The sequence below is a fragment of the Corvus hawaiiensis genome, chromosome 16 (assembly GCF_020740725.1).
Source record: "Corvus hawaiiensis isolate bCorHaw1 chromosome 16, bCorHaw1.pri.cur, whole genome shotgun sequence".
In the NCBI taxonomy this organism is placed as follows: Eukaryota; Metazoa; Chordata; class Aves; order Passeriformes; family Corvidae; genus Corvus; species Corvus hawaiiensis.
In genome coordinates this window covers 14,544,207-14,559,200 of record NC_063228.1, presented here as the reverse complement: position 1 = coordinate 14,559,200, position 14,994 = coordinate 14,544,207, and the positions used below count along the sequence as shown (strand labels likewise).

The following is a 14,994-nucleotide window of genomic DNA, read 5'->3' as shown; positions in this document are numbered from 1 at the left end:
AGTGTGCCAGGCGAGGTTTAGGTTGGATACTAGGAAGAATTTCTTCTCATTGTTATGAATATATTGTGATGTTGGCTTTTCGCATGTTACATAATTGTTATGAATATATTGTGATATTGGCTTTTTTTTTTTACGTTCCTTAATGTTAGAAAAACTTTACCTAGGTTCTGTAATGTAATACATGATATAGAATGTCTATTGTTTATGTAGTCAGTTTAGAAAAAATAGGCAGAGAAAGCCTTCACATTCCTGGAGTATCTTATCAGAGAAGAAGACGACCTGAAACCAGAGAGAAGAATTGATGGAGGGAGCAGAGATGGAATGGAGCCAAGAAGGAAGATAAGGCTGATGGGATGATACACAGAAACTCCAAAGAATTTATGAATCATGCATGATTGTGATGAATATGCAATAGGAAATGTACTTTTAAAGACGATCTTTGGATGTAGAGGGTGCCTTTGGATCTCTGCCTTTTTTTTTTTTTTTGCTATTGTCTCCTAATTGTCCCTTTTATTAAACTTTCCTTAAAACTTTACTAAGAGTGAACCTCGTTTTTCACACCATGAAGGGTGAAGGGATACCAGAACGGGCTGCCCATGTGCGCGATGGATTCACTGTGGCGGGAGGTGTTTACGGAAAGCTTAGACATGGCACTCAGTGCTCTGCTCTGGTCGCCACGGTGGCGACCGATCACAGGTTGATTCGGAGATCTCAGAGCGCTCTTCCACCTCAAGTTATTCCGTGATTCTGTGATTCCGTGATTCCGTGATTCCGTGATTCAGTGTCCGGCCCGCCGCACACTTCGCTTCCCGCAGGGTTTGGCCCCGCCGCGCCGCCGTAGCGCGTTGCCTCAGAGCCGCTCGGCCGCGGGTCCCGGCGATGTCGTTCCGCGATCTCCGCAGTGAGCGCGGCCGGGGCCGGGCGGGGCCGGGCGGGACGCGGCACCCCCGGGGAGGCCGAGCCGGGGGCCCCGCTGCTCCGCTCGGCCGCACACGGAGCTGCCGGCGGGCGGTGCCGCGGGGGATGCAGGGCTGAGCCCGCCGGTCCCTGCCTGGGAGGGGTCCCGGTGGCACAGCCCTGCACAGGCGGGATTCCCCCAGCCCCTAGGGGACACAATTGCACGTTGCGTTTGCAGGGAGAGACTGTGTCGGCGTTGTTTCAGCTTAGTGAATCTCGTTTAAAACGCCTCTTTTCACTTTGGCGTGTTTTCTGTTGAAATGATGTGATTTATGTTAATTATTGAGGTTGAATTTTTTAACAGTGCTTTGCACTGGGTATATCTCATGGTAACTAAGCAGCACTCTATGGGGGATGGCAATCTTGGCAAAGCCCTTATCGGATATATAAGAAGGAATCCCTGCTCTTCCTCATTTTTCAGATTTTACTGAGATGATGAGGGCGCTGGGGTATCCTCGACTCATATCCATGGAGAATTTCCACACCCCAAACTTCATGCTTGTGTCAGAAGTGCTGCTGTGGCTGGTGAAAAGGTTGGTGATGAGGCTAACAAATTTTGGGCTGATGCTGGCATGCGGGGAGTGTGCTTGGAACTGATGGTGTGGTGTGAAATTAGGAAACTCAGTGATACTTATTCTTTGAGCTCTGCTCTTCTAAATACCAGATAGAAATGTGGTAGTTCGCAGGTTTTTAGTTTAATTACACAGAATGGAGTAGGAAACGCAGTGACTCAGTCCTGGCAGAGGTTGCACCCTGACTGTGGGCACATTCATTCAAAAGTAGCCTTATCTCTCTCCCATATTCTCCAAATTCCACAACCATCCTGTCCATGACCTTTTATCCAAACAGGGTGATTGATCTACTGTGGGAACTTCACCAAAACCCAGCCAGTTTTTGCCTTGTTGCTACAGTTGTTGGCTCAGCCTGGTATTGTCCTGCATCCACAACCTGTTTAAAACAAGTAAAATGGTTTGGTTCAAATCTACCACTGTCCAGTTGCAGTTTTACACCCACCTAACCCATTGTCAGCCTTTGGTTAAATATTTCTGTGTCTTGAAGTGTTACTTGAATTACACATTATCTTCTCTCTCCCAATTAAGTGTAAAATTAAGAGATTTTTTTCAGATCATGAGGTAGAATATTATAATTGAAACCAACATTGACCAGTTTGTCTGATTGCTGGTTTTTTGTCCTGGATTCATAATTAATATCCATTAATTCCCAAGCCATTAGAAATTTGCTGAATACTCTTGCAATTATCATGAAATAGGGATATACTCACAACCACTCAAAATTACTTGGATTAAGTTGCCTAAATAGTCTTGAAGATGCTGCTGTTTACACTGAGGGTCCAAATCACTGAATTTTCCTTTATTCCTCCCTGGTTCCTATAGACTGGCCACTCCTAGAATTTTCTGCATCTCACTCCTGTTTTTTTTTAAGCGTTTCACAGATTTCAGGTTTGTTTTTCCGTAAGTTTCCTTTACTTGTGAAAGGAGAATGTTCGAAATGATGTCTGGATAGGAACTTGCGCAGTGTGTCAGGTTTTGTACAACCCCACTGTGTGCATTCCAGGGTCTGGATGCCCCAGGCTGCAGTGGGAGCTGCACATTTATTTTCCACTCTTGTCCGTGCTTGCTTTGTGTTTCATTTTTGCCTCACAGATGGACCAGTCTCTTTTAATATTGCCAGAACCTTGTTCTAATCTCCACCTGTTGTTTGCACAGGTATGAACCTCAGACTGACATTCCTGGGGATGTGGAGACAGAGCAGGACCGGGTTTTCTTCATTAAGGCTGTGGCTCAGTTCATGGTGAGTCTGCCCGGGAGCTGTGCTTGGGCTGAAATCCTGAAAATCTGAAATCCTGGTTCCATGTCAGCTTTAGAACTTTCTCTCTTAACGCCACAGAGTTTCCCTTCAAGGGGTGGCTGAGTTTGTGTTGCATTCTGGTGCTGCATTATCCCTGGAAGTGTCCAGGTTGGATGGGGCTTGGAGCAGCCTGGGATAGTGGAAGGAGTCCCTGCCCATGGCACGGGGTGGGACTGGATGGGATTTAAGGTCCCTTCCCACCCAAACCATTCTGTGATCCTGTGTCTTGTGCTGGTGGAAATTTGAAGAGGCCAGGGCGTGCTGTTACAGACATCTTGGCCTTCTCTCTGCAGAACTGGGATCTAAATAGGATATTGGGATCTAAATACAATATTGGGATCTAAAATAATATTAATTCTTATCTCTCCTTATTTATAAAAGGTAACAGTGGAAGACACAGCTGTAGATAGGAGATGGTTTTAAACCATTTCAGTTGTTTTAAAAGAGATCCCACCATGGTTATTTCTAAGTTTGGATGCCTGATTCTCTTCTGTGCTTGAATAATCATAACTTCTGATGTTTTCATTATGCTATAGAATCATATATTGGCATATGTTGTATGGGATTTTCCATAGATCAGGGCATGTGTTTTTCTCAGACCAGTTTTTTTATGCATGAGCATATTTGGATTGGACCATGAAATTTTTTAGTCTTTTGGAATAAAATAACATTGTCCAAAATTCATGTGATTTTGAAGCAGTGTGAGCCTTTGATGTTATCACACACTTAGATAACACCCTTCATTATGTGAAAAGAACTTTCTGGGGCTGCAGGTGGATCTGGAAGCAATGGAAGTCTTTATGCTAATACCAAAGATGAATTACAATACTTAAAAAAAATTTAAAATGTCGTTTTAACCATATTTCCCTTGTCATTTGTGAATAGTGTGCACCATAAATTCTCTTAGTTCTTCATTTTGCCATGTTCAGAGCATGGTACATTCCTGTACATATTAGAATGTACTTTTGAGCCCTGGAGCATCACGAGATGGAGTGAAAAGGTCTGTTTTGTTTGGAAGTGTTTCCCCCCTCCAAGCACAAGTCTGGAAGCAGAAATAATGTCTTGCTTTTCAATAGCTGATTTCATGTCAGAAATCTCAAAGGTTTTGGAGAATTACATAATATGATTCAGAAAATGAAATTAATGGAAATTACTTTAATCATGCTGTACTTAGTCTCAGTTAATATTACAAGTTAATATGGGGATTATTGTAGGTTTTCAGCATTTTCAGGATGAGAAAAGCTTGTAGACATTTCCTTAATAATTCACTGTCCACAATTATGTTCTCCAGAAGTTAATTGCTTAATTTGGGAGATTTGATGGAGACAGAATTGTCTCAGAAGAGAATGTCAGGACAGATCCATCATTAGGAAGTACAACTGGAGCTTTGCTCTGCTTTACTGAACAAGGAGGAAGGAGGTGTTAATTTTCCGCACAAATTAGGTACTGCTCTGTGTTCCTGGCAGTTTGAGAATTTACTGAATGTCTCCTTTCCACACCTAAAAGTTCTGAAGTGTCTGCAAGGTTGTCTTAGGTGGGCTTTTAATCATTTGCCCCCCTAGAGCTCCCCTAATTGGTGGGGCTCAGTACCTGGCCCCTGCTGGAGCCCACTTGGATCCAAATTTGAAGTAGAGGGCAACAAAAAACCTCTGAAGAGTTCATCTCATAGAAATCCATTCATGAAAACAAACTGAGCAACCTAAGGCCACAAAACCTTTTGCAAGAGTCAGACACCACAGTCAAAATTTGGCTCCATTATAGTAATAAAGCAGATTGTGAAGTTAAGCAAATTTTCTGGCTGTTGCTGCCATTCTTGCTATATATTTATATATTTTTCTGTTGCATTTTAACCATCTGATCTTCAGAATAAATAGCTGTGGCTTTAAATGGTTCTTTAAAACTAGAAATGTTATAAAATAAAACAACAAATAAAATAGGCAACTGTCTCAAACATGAAGGGATGAGGTGACTTTCCAAACATGAAGTTGTCTTCTTGACTCCACAGGGCCATTGTGCCAATCTGAAAAATATATGTACTTGTCTGTGTATTTTTTTCTCTTTTTAAGTAGCCTTTGAATGAAAAGCCATTTTTTCCCTCTTACTAGACATTGATTTTACTCTCTTGAGAGTGAATGGAGCTGAAATTGGAACTCGTGTCTTAACAACAGCCTTTATAATTTAGTGCATTTGGACAGGGGATGTTTAACAGAGTCCATCAATTTAATGACCACTTCTCCTACAATGTCATACTTGCTGTTTCTGCAATTAATTTTTTAGATTGCTTCTACTGCAGAGGAAGGGAGGTGGACATACCTGGCTTTTCACTTTGTGTCTTGGCTCATTTGAGGTCATTCTGAGAACAACATTTCAAAAGGAATCAGGGTTTTTTTGTACTGTGACTCTGTATTCCCCCAGCTCAGGGTGCAAAACATCAGGAGCCTATTCTAGGAGTTTGGGCTTCAGTTTTCAGGAATCACAGAAGATCCTGAGTTGGAACCTTGAGCTCTGGCAGCCTTGGGGCTGTGCCCATTCCCTGGGGAGCCTGGTCAGTGCCCCAGCACCCTCTGGGGGAAAAACCTTTTCCTGATCTCCAGCCTGACCCTCCTCTGACACAGCTCCAGCCATTCCACTTGGGTCGTGTCACTGGAAACAGATACAGAGTCATTTTCCTCTGCTGGATTGAGATTTTGGGATGAGAGAGGCAAAAGGAAAATATTTATTGGAAATTAAAATCTGATTCTTAAGTCACAAAGTTTAACAAAATACATGCAAAGAAACATGGGCCAACATCTATTTGCTTTGTTTCCTTTGAAAAGCTGGAGCCAAATCCACGGTTTGAGGTGGTGGTCCTTTCTCTCTTTAGTTTCACAGGTGGGCAAACCTTGTACCAAATACTGTAATATTTGAGACTCTTCCCCCAGCTTGAAGATCCTGCCCTGTCAGAGCCTGAGGGGAATGGGAATTCCTTCCAGGAACACTGTAAAACCAAAGCTGTGTAATACCACCAGTGACTCATGGATAGGCTCTATCTGCCACAGCATTCCCAAAGGAGAAACATTTCACCAGAAGTTTCATCTTAAAAATACACTGAAAAGAAGATGTTAAGTCACTTTTGGGCTTAATGTGTCATTTTAAAGCTTAATTTTTATATCCATAGCTAGTGATCAATTTTTTTTTTTTTTTTTTTGCTTCCTTGTTTAGTTATGCCACCACGAAGACTCCCTCAAAGTTTAATCTGAAATTTGTGGTTGGCTCCTTGGGGCTATTCATTTATAATATAAACTTACCAGGAATTTCAAGAACAACGTTTGTGTCCTTTCTGTGCAGATAGTCATTTCCCCCCTTTATTATTTTGAAGTACAAAAAGATAATATTAGAATTTTTAATATTTTTTTCCTTACTGCTCTGTCTGTACCTTTCAGAGATGGGAGACAAGGGAATAAAATCACTAATATCATAGCAGGGGAAAATTGAGAGACACAATGAAACATTTGGAAGGTGCTGCTGGAAGAGAAGACAGTTAAATTAGGATAACTGATCTTATTCTTGCCACTCATTAAGGGTGAAATTTACCTCTCTGTAGCATCATCACAAGCCCTGGGCAGCACTTACTTTCCACTTAAACTTAATTTGAATTTAAGTGGTGCACAGGGTTTTTTGCTGATCTTTACTCAGGGAAGAAATAATGATAGTTTGAGGGGTTTTCTGCAAATGTTCTGACATGCAGAAAGTGCACAGCTTTCAGAAAAATTTCTTCTAGAAATACCAGTATTATGATGAGGCAAACTGGGTGTCCAAATGGAGGAATTATTCTGTACAGCAGAGCATGGTGCCCCCAAAAAGAGCTTTGGAGTGCAGATAACTGAGGATTTTGTTCTTTATGACTGCTGAATTCTTTCTTTCTTGCCCAAGGCTACTAAGGCTCACATCAAGCTCAACACGAAGAAGCTGTACCAGGCAGATGGATACGCTGTGAAGGAGCTGCTCAAGGTCACCTCGGTGCTCTACAGGGCCATGAACACCCAGGGAGGGGAGCGTGCAGACCTCCCAGAGGAGGACAGCAGCAAGTTCAAGTTTGATCTGGGCTCAAAAGTAAGCAAAACTGGCACTCTTGTGTTCACTTAGGAAAAACTCACCTGTTTTCTAGCTGAAATTTAAGTGGAGAATCTCTGGCAAGGCAGTAGGCAGGGTTTTAAGTCAGACTTTCAGTAGGTGAGGTTCTGTGATTCTGTGATTTGCTTTGATCTCTGAATTCTCAACCACAAACAAGGCAACAGTGGCACAAAATTGGTTCTCTTTCTCTCTCAACAGCATTGAAATGCTGTTGAAATCATAGAAATATTGGAGTAGGCTGGAATAAAGATTATTCTTTACCTACAAAACTTTTGCAACAGGAGGAGCTTGCAAAATACTGACTGAAAGTTGATTTTTCAGCCCATTTGCATTGAAGCAAAGGGAGATCTTCCTGTGACCCTAACAGACATCAAAGCTGTTCAAGCCCTTAAAATAAAAGCCATCTCTAGATATTTTAAAAGCACCTTCTCTAAATATTAAAAAACCCCAATAACCCATCACTTTACTAAATAAGAGGAATTTCTGTTACTACTTCTGTGGAAGGTGTCCCTGCCCATGGCAGGGGGTGGGACTGGATGGGCTTTAAGGTCTCTTCCCACACAAACCATCCCATGATTCTCTGTTCCTGTGATTCTTGAGAAAATGGCAGACCCACAGGTGATTCTCCTCTGTGTAAGTCTGATGTGTCTCTCTGAAAAAATAACAAAAAACCACGTGGTAAGTGCTCAAAAGTTCAGGGCTTACACTGCAGGCTGGTCACATTCCTCTTGGTATATAAAATCTTTACTTCTGGCTATGTTTCCCTTTGTCCTGGGCAGCACATGAACCAACAACTGGCTGAGTCACAGTTCTGAGGAGATTTGTGGGTTTTTTTCTTGGCTTAAAGTGCTTGGGGTTTCACTCAGAAACCTGTACCTGAAGGGGCCTCACCTGGGCTGTTTCAAAGCCAAGAGAGACGTGTTCACTCTGATTCCAGTGCCCAACCTCTGGTAGAGTTTTGACCTCCTGTGAAATTTTGACATCAAAATGGGAAATATCCTGGATTTTCTTTGTGATGTTGGGGGTTGTCCTGCTATTCAGTGCTGTTGCTGTGTTCCCAGATTGCTGACTTGAAGGCAGCTAGGCAGCTTGCTTCTGAAATCACCTCCAAAGGAGCAGTCCTGTATGACTTACTTGGCAAAGAGGTGGAACTGAGGGTAAGTACGTGCTGGAGAGCATGGAAAAACTTGTGTTCACTGGGTGCCTCAAAGGAAAAAAGGGAAAAAAGTCTCAGTTCTTATTAATGTCTGCACTTGACATGAATATTCTGTGAATTTGAAGGAATGGGTCTGACAGTTTGTATTTCCTTCCTTCTCCTATTCACGTCTGGATTGCAGGAAGCCTGAGAGAACAGCTTGGCATTTTCTCTTCAGCAGAAAACTGAAATACTCTCTGTTTGGAAATACACATGCAGGCTGTAGTGGTGGGGATGGATATATTCTAACACATAAATGATGAATGCTGTTAGTTTTCCAAGAGCAAGGCTCATTATTTCTGAGGCAGGAGCTGGAGGCATCCCAGCCTGCAAGGTACATGTTCTTCAGCTTAGCTGGAGAAGTAATGAAGTAAAATCAAAAGCTGTTGTTTGAAGTCAGTGACACACTGCCAGGAAGTCTTGCCATTATTTTCTTCAGTGCCTTTATCTGCAATGCTGGAGGTTCTTCATTTTTTGAAAAGGGACTTTAAAGAATGGAGACCATGCATGATACTGGAAATGTTCAGATTTGCAGGGTCTGAGCTGTAGGGAGTGCACCCTTAAGAGCTGTAAACTCTAAGCCTCGACAATTAGTGCTCCCAAATCCTTGTTTGATGGAGTACAGGTGTTTCAAAGGGTGGCTGATACACTGGGAAGTTCATCCATGGAACACTGCCTTTCCTGCTGCATCCATACATCAGTGTGGTGTGCAGGGTATTCATATTTCAAAAGAGAGGGAGAAGTGATAATCCAGTTTATTTCAACATGCACCAGTGTCACAGAACTATTAATCAGTTGCTTCTCCTCTGGCACTCTGCCTCATTTCTTGGCTTTGAAGGAGTTTTCACACAGCTGCTATGCAATGTGTTAATATTTGCTTTAATGGAGCATTGGACGCTTTTGTTCAGAGTACAGCATCCCTGTAACTCTGCCAAAAGCCCAATATTGATCAATTAAGGCATTTGTAAAAGTACTCAAGCACTGGTTTGGAACTGGCTGTTGTTTAGTCACTTGAAATCAAGGCTTTTAGGACACCAAGTCTAGAACTGGGCCCTGGAAAGGGGCCAGGCACAAGTGGAGTGTGCTGAAAGCATGAGCTGAAAAATGAAGAGAAGAGAAAGTGCTTCAGTGCAGCCACTTCTCCCTGGGGTCATTAAGAGCTCTGGAGTGGGAGCCTATTTAAAGGTGCCATTTCTAAAAGGATTGGATTTCCTAGAGAGAGCTGTGAGCACATGTTCCTTGTGGCTGAGTGCACAAGGTGGGGCCAGCTCGTCCTGTCCAGGTGCACAGGTTGTGTTTTGCAGAAAGGTTTGGCAGACGGAACTTGTTGTCTTTAAGAAATGCTGTCCAGGGAAAGGTGACCTTCTGTGTCATTAGCTCTGAGAGCATCGCCTGAAGGCAGCAGGTGACAATGACAGCACGGGGAGAGCCTCCAGAGAGCCGCAGAAGAGGCTTTTGAGCTCTGTTCCTTACGATTTGGGGCTGGTTCCAAGGTTCTGCATTGATTTGTTAAACCTGAAGGACCCATTTGTGGCTCATGTGTTAAATGTCAAGTTTGGTACATTATAGCAAAGCAAACAGGTTTCAGGTTAAAAGTCAGGAGGTTGCAGAACCAGTTCTCAGTGGAATTTGTAATTTTTAATTATAAGCCCCCAATTCTGCCTTTCACTTGAAGTATGAAATCTGCCCATCACAGGAGAGGCTTAGAGCCAAACGCTGCTGGTTTTTTCCATCACTGTTGGGTCTGGGGTTCTTGTCATGTAGCCAGTGCTGAGGGCAGTAAGGAACTGCCCTTCCTCACCTGCCACATCCTCCCTGGATCCTTCACAGGGGTGCTGAGGTGCTCAGGAGACCTCAGGAATGGCATCCTCTGCCTGCCCTTCCCTCCCGTTCCAGGTGGGGAAGAATTGCAGTTCATTCTGGCTTTGAGGTGGGGAGTAGGGCTTTGCTGCTAGACACCAAATTAGTTGCCATTAATCCAAGATTAATTTTATTACTTTTTAATGTGCAGATTCTTGATTTCCATGGGTGATTTTCTTTTGACACTGCCTGGCTAATTAATGCTCACACTAAGGGCACTGCCAGAGGGTTTGTGCTGTTGAAGGGCAGGGGAGCACTGGGGTTCAGTTTTTTATTCCATTGATCTCCTAGAACCTGTTGCATGTGCTAAAATGTATCAACAGCTGTCATAGTGTTTAAAGGAATTTGAAAACATGGGAGTTTTATGGTCCCTGAACCTCTTTTTTCTTTCTTTTTCCAATCCATTCATTTCCAAATATTGAAATAAAAGCTCTTCCTACCTAAGCTTAAACAGATTGATGATAAATGTTATTTCTATCTTACATGAAAATGGCTTCATTTTCCAGGAACTATAAAGGAAATGCCAGCATTTGGCACTAATGGGTTGACTAGATCTGTTTTCATAGTCTGAGCAGCTTTTGGGGAAAGATCATTGGGGAAAAGTGAAGTAAAACTCATTATTTCGTTTGGAAATGTTGACTCTAATTTGCTCCACAACCTTTACCTTCTCTGTTGGAGTCTTTTTGTACATAATTTGTATAGAAACTGTGTGGAAAAGCTTCATACTTTAGATAAATTTCATTGCTCCAAGTCATGAAACACTTTTTTAAATAAATTACTTTCTGAATGAAAACAAATTTCAGCTAGAGAAGAGTTTAGGGGAATGGTTCCGTTAGGTTTATTGGAGATAGAGAGTGCTGTAAATGTATGTGCATATTTTTGGGGAAGACTTGAAGTCTGATTTTCTGGAAATGTGGTTCTATGCCTTTCTGAAGCCTTTGCAAATATCTTATTCCCTGACTGAATATAAAGTCCTTCTGTATATTTAAACTGCTTCCAAAGGTAATCTGGAATGTTAAAAAAGAATCTTCAATTAACAGCAGAGGAAGAAACAAAACCTACAGAGTGTGCTGAATTCAGACTGTGATGTTGTTAAGTTGTATGGGAGAAAAAAACCCAAAGAAATCCCAAAGCTGTACTGTCAGATGACAATCACAAATATGATGACTGAATTCCATGGAAGCTGTGTTGTTTCTAGCCCAGCTGTGGATTAGCACAGTGCAGGTTACTGGTGTCCTGTGGCAGTGCTGGAGACACAGAATTTCTATTTTAAAACACATTTCAGCCTTACATTTGGAAGGTAATTTGCAGTTTCCAGTCTTGCTGGTCCAAGTCTTGGAGCACAGAAATTGCAGTTGGGATTTGTAGAGTTTAGTGGGGCTGATGAATGAGTTTGGTGCCACACAGTGAGATCCCTAAATGAAAAGCCCAATTCCATGCAAATTCCGTGCATGGAGAAATACATCCTCATCTTTATTGTTTCCTTTCCTGCCAGGGGCACTTTCTCTGCATTTCATTGCTATGTAACTTTAATTTTCAGAATATTTACAGTTAGCTTTGGAAAAGTAACCAGGCATGTTGAGTTCTGTTTTTTTGGGGTTTTTTTTGCATGAGGAAGGTGGAGGTTGATTTGGATTTGAGGTGAGGATGAGAGATTTTGTTTGGATTTCTTTCTGTGTCTTCCTACACAGTACTAAATGAATGGAGGAAACAAGAAGTTGAAAATACCAGTCTGTGATTAAGGCTGTCAAACCCCAAATCAAGAAAAGTAGCAAGAGAATTAATGTCAGCACTCAGGCAAAATGCAGCACTGCTTCCCTATGCATTCCCTTTTCTGGGATCTACACAGCTGCCATTCTGTACATGGAAAAGGATGTTGGAAAAGCCAGTGGTGCTCTGTATCCTAAAAAAGTGGCACAATGGGGGAAACGGCCAGATTAATCTTTGGGGGAAGGGAGAGGTGATGAGCTGGTCCAAATCATTCTTCAGCTCAAAATAAAGCAGTAATGAGACTTTCAAGGTCAGTTGTGCTCATTTGAGGAAGGGATCTCTTGAATTATCCTACAATGGAAATCCAAAAGGAAAAGCTCCTGGCTGTTTTTAACTCCGAGTGCCTCCCACTCTGCTTCTGCCAGAGGTCCTGGGCCACATTAGCAGGAGCCTGTCAGGAAGCTGCTCTGCTGAGCCTTGCTGAATTATTGGACACAGGAAGATAATGAAGCAAAAAAAAATTCCAGAAGAAAACTGCCTCTGTGCTGGTGGCAGGCAGAAAGATTTCTGACCTTCTCAGGGTAGTTTTCATTTTATTTACCCTTAATTAGCTGTAAGCCCTGTAAAACTGGAGAAAAATGAAAATAATCTATTTTTAAAGGCTTTTAGCTTGTGCTGAAGATGGACAATGCAGTGGGTTTGTTTTCTAATGCTCCTCTTGGCACTTACCCCATCTGTGCCCTTGAACAAAGTGTTTATTCCCTGTGTCCGCTCCTGTAAATAAAGGAATTGCTGGATGTGGTAGATTAAAGCTTTAAACAGGCACATGAAGTGTTTGCCACTCTGTGGAGGATAAATTTTGGAGTAAGTACAGGGCACTGCTCCCTGTTATTGTTATGGATGTCCACAGCACCAGCTTGTTCCCAAAGTGATGGGAGTCACTGAGAATCTCGTTACCAAATTCAGCTGGGAAAGGCTGGAATTAAACTCTTCAGAGAGCCAAAGGCATTTAGACCCAGCTGTGGAGCTGAGGCAGTTCCAGCACAAAGCCTTGCCACTAAGGACATTTCACTTGGATCTCTTTATTCCCAGCTTTTGGATTAAAGAGCCTTTCCTCCCTTCCTTCACCCTCCTGCTGCTGCTGCTCAAGGGGGGAGGGAGATGTGATTTCAGAGATGGCTGCATCATTCCCTGCTCTTTGAAACTTAACTGCAAAAAATCATTTTATTGGGAATGTTGGAAGCATTTTTCCGTCTGCCAAATGTTACTTCTGGATACAAGACGCTGCCTGGGGGAGGCTGATAAATGAATTTCTCTCATTTCCTGGGCTTTGGTTACAGAACTGCCACACATAGAACTTCTAGTGGAAATTTATAACTTGAAATTGCCACAACTCTGGAGAATTACTTGGTTTGCTTCACTTTTTTTGAGCAGTCCTGCTTCTCACCCAAACCTAATCCATCAATTTTGAGGAAGAGGGCTTATTGCAAATTGGGAAGCCAAAATTAACCCATGCAGCTGTTGAATCAATGCTGCCCTGAATATTTAACCACAACTGCAGTAGTGTGCATGTATTTTAAGTAAGAAATTATTTTGTATGACCCTCCCAGGAGTATTTAGCTTGAAGAAATGGCATCAGCTGTAAAGTAGTGGTTGGCACATTTCTCCTGGCATTCTGGGGACCAGTTATGTCCAGTGGAAGGTGTCCCTGCCCATGGCAGGGAGTTGGAATGAGCTGAGCTTTAAGGTCTCTTCCAACCCTGCCCTTTTTTCTTTTGAAAACCAACCAGCAATGCCCATGCTGCCCAAGGCCATTTCTAGCTGAGTATTTGGAGTTCCACTCACAGGCTTAGCTTTTGCTCTGGAACAAGAAGTTCCTTGTCATCTTCCCACATTCTGGAGGAGACATCCCAGGCCACCTCCTGGCCAAGGACCCAGGAAGTGACACCCTGTAGTGCTGGGGACTAATCCAAGCTTTACCAATGCAGTCTGTCCTCAAACCTGACACAAAGAAATGAAAGGTGAGGATTCTGAGGGTGTAGGAAGATCACAGGAGGCACATCCTGGGGTCTGTGAGCTGAGGGTGAATCAGTGGTATCAACTCCAGAGCCAGAAGATGGATGGACCTGGGAACAAAGCAGTGTAAATTCATCCCTGTCAGAAAGTTTTAAAGTTCTCTATCCTGCCTCAACAGAACCACATGCAGGTTACTTCTGATTCTTTTTGATCCATTGAAAAATTATGTTTTCCAGTTGCTTCTCTCTTCCAGACCTCCTTGTGACGTGTTTTACATGTAGGGATAGCTGAGGGTTTGGGGCACTGATTGAGGCTCTGCATTGCTGAGTAGGGAAGTGTCTTTGTGGATACCCTTTGGAGACTGCTGAGATGAGCCTGAAAACAAGCAGCATAGTCTGGAAGTAGCAAAATTCTCCATGACCTTGACTTTAATGTCTTGAGGGGGAAAATGGGCTGTTGGGAAGGGTCACATTCCTTCAGAAGGATTCGTGTCCCTCATGTGCCTTTCTTTTCCTATACATCAGTGCCAAGTCACCCATCCCCTGGATTGGCCAAATGTGATCCCAGCATGTGTGAGTGAACTCCCTGAATAATAAACTCCTAAAGGAGAGCTTTGTGGCCTGCATGGACAGCTGGAATTGCCAAGGCCCTGTTTGCAGGGAGCAGGGGATGTGGTGCTGCCTGGATTGAGGCTGAAGTGGCAGTGAGGAGTGCACACACTTCTGTGTGCATCAGCCTTAGAACCCCTGGAAAACAAAGAAAGATTTAACCTGCGGTCAAAAACGCAGAAAAAGAATCATGGAATGGTTTGAGTTGGGAGGACCTTAAAGATCACCCAGTTCCACCCCTGCCATGGGCAGGGAACACTTCCACTATCCCAGGTTGCTCCAAGCTCAATCCACCCTGGCCTTGGGCACTTCCAGGGATGGGGCAGCCACAGCTAGACCAGTGTGTTAGGAAAAAAGCTTTAATTTCACCTTACCACGAAAAAGGTGTTCAGAAACCTCTGCTAGACCTTGAGCACATCAGTACATGTTATTACTCCACATCTATCAGCAGTAACCTGTGTGCTGGTCATGCCTAATTACTTGCCTTGGTTCCTTCCTGCAGTTTGGAGGAGGAGTGCATCCATTTTTCCATACATCAGGCACGCTGGAAAGCTGCTTTATCAGCTTTTGGTCTGCAGAAATGGAAATCCATTACCAGTTGAAAATGCTTCCTTGGACATATTTGTAGAACAGGTTTTGCAATAGTGGCTCTTCATTGTTAACTGA

The 14,994-nt window shown here is 43.0% G+C and overlaps 1 protein-coding gene across 3 annotated transcripts in view; it reads left to right on the top strand.

Annotated features, from left to right (window-relative positions):
* The first annotated feature begins 831 nt into the window (after positions 1 to 831).
* CLUAP1 (clusterin associated protein 1) overlaps positions 832 to 14,994 on the top strand; it is a 58,056-nt gene continuing 43,893 nt past the window's right edge. For 2 of the 3 annotated variants that reach the window (XM_048321210.1, XM_048321209.1), the window contains exons 1-5: positions 832 to 901; positions 1,379 to 1,490; positions 2,685 to 2,769; positions 6,739 to 6,918; positions 8,001 to 8,096. In XM_048321210.1, the coding sequence (XP_048177167.1) occupies positions 880 to 901; positions 1,379 to 1,490; positions 2,685 to 2,769; positions 6,739 to 6,918; positions 8,001 to 8,096 (495 nt within the window). In that variant the 5' untranslated portion in view covers positions 832 to 879. The remainder of the gene's footprint in view (positions 902 to 1,378; positions 1,491 to 2,684; positions 2,770 to 6,738; positions 6,919 to 8,000; positions 8,097 to 14,994) is intronic. The other variant, XM_048321211.1, reaches the window with a different exon arrangement.